The sequence below is a fragment of the Gekko japonicus genome, unplaced genomic scaffold (assembly GCF_001447785.1).
Source record: "Gekko japonicus isolate JY-2015 unplaced genomic scaffold, Gekko_japonicus_V1.1 scaffold593, whole genome shotgun sequence".
Taxonomy (NCBI): domain Eukaryota; kingdom Metazoa; phylum Chordata; class Lepidosauria; order Squamata; family Gekkonidae; genus Gekko; species Gekko japonicus.
In genome coordinates this window covers 345,429-354,329 of record NW_015169191.1, presented here as the reverse complement: position 1 = coordinate 354,329, position 8,901 = coordinate 345,429, and the positions used below count along the sequence as shown (strand labels likewise).

Here is an 8,901-nt window from a genome sequence, read left to right as displayed (position 1 = left end):
GTAATGGGTTTTTAATGAATTATTTTAAAAAATATTATAATGCTAGATTCTGTACCATTACTAGGAGGGAGGATATTGAAAGGATCATTCTTCTTAACAGTAATCAAGGGCAAAACAGTAATGAGATGACAGATGGCACATAATATCTTTCCATTATGCATGTTGTAAGACTTAAAGCTATTGTGGGACTTCTATTCTAATAGAACTACTCCTCAAGTTTAGAGGTACTGTAATGTCTGTTAGATATAGTTGAAAATGTAGGATGGACTTCGGTCCACTTATGATTTGTGGTACAACAGAACAGGATTTCCTGCTACCAACCCTTGTATCTTTTCTACAGTCTCTCTGCTTGTCTCATTGAAAGGTTGTTGCTGTGTTCTATTTTTTAAGGTCAGTGGCTTACCAACTCCAGATATAAGCTGGCAAGTCAATGGAAGAGTAATACGTTCTGATAGTTCCCACAAAATGCTGGTTCGTGAAAATGGTGTGCACTCTTTGATAATCGAGCCTGTCACAGCAAGGGATGCTGGCATCTACACGTGTGTCGCCACCAATCGAGCTGGTCAGAACACATTTAGCTTGGAACTTATTGTTGCAGGTAACATTTCCATTTAGCATTCTTCCACTGTGGTACAGAAAGGTTGATCTGATGCTTTTATGCTACCAGAGGATTATGATGAAGTGGGCGGGGTCCCTCTGCACTGATATTTTGCGCATTATGCCTCAATTGTAGTTTCTTTTTCCTCTCTGGAGCTTTTCATGATTTGCGCATAATCCTTTTATTTTCTCCTGAATATCAATGAGTTCCCTAAGGGACCTGCACAGAGTTTTCAGAAAAAATAATCATCATACCTAACGTCTGTATAGCACTTAAGTGCTCAAAGTGCTTTATTTTTGATTCCTTACAACTTATCTTATAAGCAGGGCTCATATGGAAAAAAACCCCATGTTATGGGTCAGAGGAGGGGCATAAAGGTCTTAACATGGTCACTGTGGGGGTAATGATGGAATGAATTCAGCTGGAAGTCATTATGTTGAACTTTAGTTCAGCCATTGACTGTTTTAACAGTTTTATGCTACAGCACTTCTGAAATCCGGGCAAAGTGTGCTTTCTTGTGAGAAAAATGCCAGCTGAAGACATTAGTGATAGGCAGACAACCACTGTGCATACAGACATCCCATGGTGCTATCAAAAGGTATATGGGATTGAACCCTGACAGATTTTTCACTCAATCTCACTCAATTCCCTTTCTTACTACACCTGCAGTCCCATATGGCTTTTGTCTATGTAGGTCCTAGAATTCCGAGCATAGCCTTTTTGGTGATCAAAGGAAAATCCCAGGTTCCTTATCACCAGTTGAAAAGCTGGTTGGATACAGCCCATGTGTTGTTCAAAAGTATTTGGTGGATAGTGTCCACAATTTGGTAACTTGATCCCCTAAATTCAGTCTAATTTTTTTTTCCAGATTGTTAGAGCAATGAGTGGTCATATCAAGTGACTATGTTTGACTGGGGAATACTTTTAAACAGGGCTATTTGGGGGCAGGAACGCACAGGAACGGAGTTCCGGCTGTCTCCCAAGTTGGCCACACCCAGCAGGAACTCATTAGCATAATAGGCCACACCCAACAGCAGAAACTCATTAGAATTGGCTACAATTAGGGGTATGTGGCCTAACATGCAAAAGCCCTGGTAAAGGTAAAGAGAATAAGAAGTAATAGGTGGGTGTGGCTGGATGACCACACTTCTGGTAACATGGGGGTGTGGCCTAATATGCGAATGAGCTGTGCTGTCAGGGTGTGGCCTAATATGCTAATGAGTTCCCGCTGTTGGGTATGGACTATTATGCTAATGAGTTCCTGCTGGGCTTTTTCTACAAAAAGAGCCCTGCTAAATATTACCCATGAGAAGGAAACCAGGGTGGTGGGGGAAGATGATGTGGTGTGCATGAATAGTGCCAAGAGAAGGAGCTGCCCTTTATATAGGAAATACGTATGTGGTTGGTGCCTGCCCACATGGCTAATCAATTTTAACGTTATTCAAACAATTGGAAAGCTGCTATTGGAAAAGCAGTACCCATGCAGGAAGGGTAATGTTTAAAAGGCTGCTACATAAAGAGAAAACATGTAAGGCAGATTCCCTCCATCCAATGACGGTTGTGAAGAATTTCTCTTGGCCAGTGTGTCTATGAAGTTCCATTAATTCCAACAGAAGTATGCATATTACTGTAGCCAGGGCCTTTTTTGTCGAAAAAGCCCAGCAGGGACTCATTAGCATAATAGGCCATGCCCAACAGCAGAAACTCATTAGCATATTAGGCCACGCCCCATGCCTTCCCTTGGCTTGCAGAGGTTTTGGCTGTAGTGGGCGTGGGTGGCCAACTCTGAAGCCAGCCGGAACTCTGTTCCTGTGCGTTCCTGCCCAAAAATAGCCCTGACTGTAGCAGTAGTCAATGAGACTTTAGGCATGCTTAACTGTAGCTAGACTGTCTCTTTGTAAATCACAACAGCGTTGGGACTGCACTTGTAACAAGCTGCAAATGGAGGGTACTCTCCTTTCCCAAAACAACTATGTGTCACGTGTTCAGAAAGAGCAAGACGAGACAGCAGGAAGAAAGTATGGCATCTTTATAAATAAATATTTGTGATTTCTGCTTTCTTTTTAAAAAAAAAATAGCGAAGGAAGCACACAAGCCACCTGTATTTGTAGAGAAGCTACAAAACACCGGCGTAGCTGAGGGGTATCCTGTGCGACTGGAATGCCGAGTTTCAGGTGTGCCATACCCTCAGATTTTCTGGAAGAAAGAGAATGAGTCTCTAACGTACGACACTGACAGACTAAGGTTAGACTAATTTACTCTCCACTTCTGAACCTCAGTGGGACCTACCAAAACCTCCAAGTTAATACAAGAGTAAAAAGTGTATACAACTGTTTTACAATCTTTATCTCTTTTTTCAGCATGCATCAGGATAACTACGGTTACATTTGCCTGCTTGTTCAGGGAGCTACAAAAGAAGATGCTGGTTGGTACACTGTGTCAGCTAAGAACGAGGCTGGGATTGTGTCCTGCACAGCAAGGCTGGATGTCTATGGTAAGTTGTTGTTTGGGCTGTGTCCTACATTCAGGCAGGGGTCATTCCGTAGAAAAAGAGCTGCAGGAGCTCATTAGCATATGGTATGCTAATGAGCTACTAGGCTATTAGCATAATAGCTCATTAGCATATGCAACGCCCCCTGACATTACCAGAAGTGATGTCAGAAGGGGAAGCAAAAGGGGGGGAAGGCATCTTCAAAAGCCTCTCGTTCCCCAGCCAGCCTGGGTGGGGGGAACGAAAAAACTTTAAACCCCTTCTCACTAGAGTTGGAAAGAGGGAAAGAAAGAAAGAAAGAGAGAGACTAGAGAGAGGGAACGAAAGAAGGAAAGAGAATGAAAGAAGGAAGGAAAGAGGGAATAAAAAGAGAGAAGGAAAGAAGGAAGGAAAGAGGTAAAGAGAAGGAAAGATGAAGGGAAAGGGGAAAAGGAGAGAATGAAAGGAAAGAAAGAAAGAAAGAAAGAAAGAAAGAAAGAAAGAAAGAAAGAAAGAAAGAAAGAAAGAAAGAGAAAGAAAGAAAGAGTGAAGGAAAGAAGAAGGGCAAAGAGATGGTGAGAGGGAGGGAAGCTGTTCCACCCCCCCAATCAAGCCCCCGCTACCCCCATGGATCCCTCACTTACCCGGGGAGGCAATGAGGGGACTTTTTCAGCGCTCCGGCACGGGCACGGGAAGACGGTGGGGGCCTCTTCTGGCCTTCCGTGGGCCACAGTACTTTGGCACAGGCATGGGGAGGCAGCAGGGGGCCTCTTCTGGCCTCCCGCAGACCACAGCGCTCCGGCGCAGCCCCGAGGAGGAGGCGAGGGATCCTCTTCTGGCCTCCCCCAGGCCGCAGCGCTCCAGTGCCAGGCTGAGAAACGCGGCGGTGGTGGGAAGGGGGCGGGGCTTGGTTATGTGACCACCCCTGAGCTCCTCACTCCCAGAGCGCCGCTCCGGTGCGCTCTGGGACCAACCGCCCCCTGCGTTCAGGTGAAGTGGCTACTTCCTCCTTTAGCAACTCACAGTAATGGTTTGCAACTCATGCGGAATTTTGAGTTCTGTTGTTCATGGCTTGTTCCCATGTTTTCAATGGGAGTATCCACATATATTTTCATCAACCGAAAGAGTGTGAGTGAAAGTATGTCTGCTTTGCTTCTAATTTCCCTGGATTCGGAGGTATGCTGTGGAGTTAGCATCAATCGTTTCCAACCTGTTGGAAACAGCCTGCCTGTGAACAATATTCCCACCTGGCCAATTCACACAGTACACTTTTTAGGCATATATCTAAGGTTTCTATAAAATGCAGGGCTTTTTTCTGGGGAAACGAGCCAGAACAAAGTTGTAGAACCTCTTCGACAAAGTTATTTTTAAAATGCTTAAAAGTTCATGAGTTTTCAGTATACAGATTGAAAACTTCATTTCCTTCTTGAGAGTTCTGGCACCTCTTTAAAAAAAAAAAAAAAAAAAGCCCTGATAAAGTATAAGTCATCATAAAAGACCTGTATGAACAAATCTGTGTTTAGAAATCCATCGTATCGGTGCACCGTTCAAGTCCCTGTGAAATAGATCATTGCACACTCATGTTTCTTCTAGTGTAATATGTAGGAAAGCCCACAATATGTGAACTGCTCAAACTGAATGCCATGAATGTTGTTGCTAAGTTTAACACAGAGTCACAAAGATAAGATGAAACAAGTGACTGCTTGGGACATCATGACAAACAGAGGCACTGCCTGGAACAAGCACAGCCCTTTCTCATTGCCATTCCTGTTTCCCTTCCCTCCCTCCATTGGGAACTGACCATCTGGTCAGCTGGAAGACTCCTCTGTGGCTGTTCTCCAGATGTGCCCCATCCTTTTTTTCCAGTAAAGGCAGGGGCATCAAAAACAGCAATCTTTTGAAAGCAGCACAGATGTACTTCTAATCTGAAGTCTTCACTATTTTGTTGCCCCACCCATGAATACTTACTGATTGCCTTATTTACTGACTCATGAAAAGAAGCTGTAATAAAAGGAATTCCTTCAAATAAATTTGGAGATTTCCCCTTCCCAAAACTGTCCTCCAAGAAGTTTCAGTGTTAAATACAAGTCAGATGAATGTACTATTGGCTACCTTCCAATTCAGTAAAGGCTGCAACAGAAGCTTCTAGTGATGGGAAACAGAGGGAGTTTGGGAGAAGCAAAGGAACTTCTTCAAATTTCTACACTCAATTTAATTTATCAACATTTTAAAAAACTATTGTTTTCACTGATCTGGTAAGTTGCTTTGAAAAATACATATTTTTGAAGTGGCCATAACTTGGCAAAAATCAGGAGTAGAGTTGTTGATTTTTCCTAGAGGAAAGGGTTGTGTGTTCAGCCCTTATATTTGAAAACACACAGAGAGATATAAAAGGGGGAAATAAAGAACAGAGGAATTAAACAGCCATAAAATGCAAGCAGTACAATTTAGTAGGGATGAGCACAAACCGGCTGACAAGCCAAAATTCAGCACAAACACAAGTTGATTCAGAGCCCCCAAGCCAATGTTCAGGGAAGGCAGTTTCCCTGAACATTTGCCAGACTTTTGTCCAGTTTGGCTGTTCGGGGCCTTTGGCTTGTTTCATGGGCTGGTTTGGGGGCCACTCCGAACCCTGAACCAAACCAGATTTTTTGGGTTCATGGCCATCCTTTCAATTTAGTACTACAGTTACCATTCACAACAGCTATAATGGTGTCAATTTAAGCCCTGGTTAATGCAATTAAACCTACTGTTAAATTCTGATTCAGCAATTGTGTATGCTACAATGTGTGTGTTAGTCTTTGAGGTACTACAAAACTCCTTTGTGTTTAAAAGAGGAGTGTAGTTGCAACATGGATTAAAACAATTTTACCATGGATTTGTGATCCCTTGTGATAAGTACTATATATTTAATGTAAGGGAACTTAAAACAAAACTATAGGGAACCATAGGTTATTTTTCCATGAACCCACTGTTCAGGAACTAAGTGGGGGTAGGACAAAATTGTACATTGCTTGGGGTGGCAAAATACCTTGAGCCAGCCACTAGCCCAGTAAACATAAAGAGGAAAAATTGATTACTTGAGTCCGTAAATTCCTGCTCTCAATCCAGCTCTCATTGTTTGTGTGGTGCGTAGACAGTGGCCTCAAACTGAGATGTACATCCCTTTTACATTTCACCCTTCACCTAGATGTGATATAAATGCACAGCTAGATGCATGTCATGTTTACATCATCTGCATTCACAGGCCTACTTTACAGGTCAGGATGACTCTATTTTAAAAGGATTGTTTTGTGTACCAAAATGGTAGTTTCAGCTGCAGAAATGTTGTAGTGCTTGTGACACAGTAACAAACTTTCTCTTTCTATAGCTCAGTGGCAACAACAGTCCCAGAACACCAAGCCAAAGAAGGTGCGTCCCTCAGCTAGTCGATATGCCGCACTTTCTGACCAAGGACTAGACATCAAAGCAGCGTTTCAGCCAGAAGCAAACCCAGTTCATCTGACACTGCAGTCTGGACTGGTAGAAAGCGACGATCTGTAAACCTTAGCTGTCGGGTCTACCAATTTCTTTCAAAGTGAAACACTGAAAGCCATTGTCTTGACCAATGATAATTTATGCCACTTTATGCGAAAGGTAGACACCTTTAAGTGCAAAGGATAAAGAACACAACACCATGGCCACATCTTTCTTGATCATTGTACCAAATTGGAGTAGGTAGCAATCATGAAATAGATGTGTACACTCCACACACACAGATGCGCACATATACCACCTTCACAGTCATTTTTGTTACTATGTGGGAAGTACTATTTTGAACAATTCTATTCACAAATGCTGAACTTAATGAGATTTTTCAAAATTGCATATACTGCAGACCTTATCACCAAGTGCCTTTTATGAGTTATAGGTGCTATAAACACATAATGCTCTTTGGGCCACAACACAACTGCAAATGTATCAGCGATGTATTCTGATGTGCAATATGGAAGGGATAAAACAAGACATGGGGAGGAAGATAGAGTGAAATTAAATTCTAGTATCTGCAAACGGCTTTCTGTCTCAAATTAGAAAGAAACTTGCCTTAAATGTACTTAGTATGGGCAAGGAAGCTTCACACCAGATAGCTTAATGTGACTTTAGCCAACAGACTAACTGGTTAAGTTATAAATGTACTGCCAGGCTAATTCAGTAATAAAACACAGACCTTATGATGGAATTGTTTTACAGTGTTACATTTGTTAAAGTGGAATAGGGCAACAGGCCAGACTTTTCTCAGAAGATGAAAACGTTGTTGTTCATGTCTCTGAAATTCCATGGTTATCTGAATGCTAGGATTTTTTTTTATGCTAGACATTTGATTGACAGATTGTCTTTATGACAGAGGAGAGGATAATTAGGAGTAGAAGAGTAAGTGTGGGAAAGGAATGAGTTTGCAATAAGAGTTTATACGATAAGCACACACCACAGAGAATAATTAGAGATGGGAAAATGGAATGAAGAATGATGGTAAGTAAAATGGTGTTACATTTTAAACACTGCATGCATGATGTACTAGAAATTACACTTTTGTGTTCTTATCTAGTGCAGTAAGACACAGCAACCCTGCCTATGGCTCAAATCTTGTAAAGAAGGCAAAAATTGTTGAAATTCCAGACTGTAGACTATGTCATCTAACTGGACTATTGCATTGAATAATTTGGATTCAAAAACAACTAAATTTAGTTGGGAGGAAGTAGAAGAACAATTGGGTCTGGTGTGGGGGGGAAGGTTTTGATGGTACAAGAGTACTTTACTATAAAAGGAAAACACTGTATTCCTTTATATGAAGCACGGTTATAGTACTTTATTTATAATAAAATGTTGAAATCTTTATCTCAGCTCAGTTACTCAAGCGCAGTACTTTTTTTAAAAAAAAGTTTTGTATTATGTACCACATCATATATTTTGCGTTACTGCTATACATGTATTGCTTTGCACCGTGTTGTACACAAGTACACAAACCAGGTTTTTAGCAGCTAGCAAGTTTAACACAAAAGGTAGTTCTTCTATACAAACTGATGCAAGTGGTTATGACCGCACCTACGGGCATTTCTTCAATGTCTGTACTGTCATAAACCGTCTGTCATATGATCCATTCTGCTGTCACCTCCTAACCAAGCTTAATGAATTTCTTCTCAAATGCTCCTTGCTAATCTACTATTTGTTTAGCTTCACTAGTAGCATTTTGCTTCTTTTTATTTGTATTTATATAAAATATACAATCATTATTACTTTGGATTGTTGTGCTGATATCATGTGGGTTTAACATCAATAAATATTACACAAACAAATCATTTGTGTCTTTCTTGGGAAAAGACAGTTTAATAGGCTTCAAAAAAGCAACAAAAATTAAGGTTGGACTCATAAATATATTTATTTTAAAGTAAGCCCTGTTAAAATTAGCGGGACTGACTTATACATACTTAGGATTCCATTGCTGTACGACAATGACAAAAGTACATGGAAGTACATCTATGAAAACATTTCTCTTGACGAATCAGCCACGTTCCATAGTAACTGAATCATGGTGAGTCATGTTGACCACACAGGATTGTAGCGCAGACTACATATTTAGCAGCCTGTGAAGGCCCAGAGAAAGAAAAATAGGTATCTTGACAAATACAGTGAAAAAGCTCATGGTGACCTCTCCAGGTATTTCCATTCACTCACCCTTAACATGAGCAAAAAGTTGCAACTTAGCTGTTGTTTGCCATAGGGCTGCTTCAAGACCATATTTGTGCATATGACAGAAGAAATGCCGAGTCCATGCCCACTTTGAACACATGCTAGA

The 8,901-nt window shown here is 41.3% G+C and overlaps 1 protein-coding gene across 1 annotated transcript in view; it reads left to right on the top strand.

The window, feature by feature from the left end:
* PALLD (palladin, cytoskeletal associated protein) overlaps positions 1-8,390 on the top strand; it is a 188,676-nt gene extending 180,286 nt beyond the window's left edge. Inside the window, exons 16-19 of the mRNA XM_015416244.1 lie at positions 391-598; positions 2,677-2,842; positions 2,959-3,092; positions 6,439-8,390. Coding sequence (XP_015271730.1) covers positions 391-598; positions 2,677-2,842; positions 2,959-3,092; positions 6,439-6,611 — 681 coding nt within the window. The 3' untranslated portion in view covers positions 6,612-8,390. The remainder of the gene's footprint in view (positions 1-390; positions 599-2,676; positions 2,843-2,958; positions 3,093-6,438) is intronic.
* Positions 8,391-8,901: the final 511 nt, after the last annotated feature.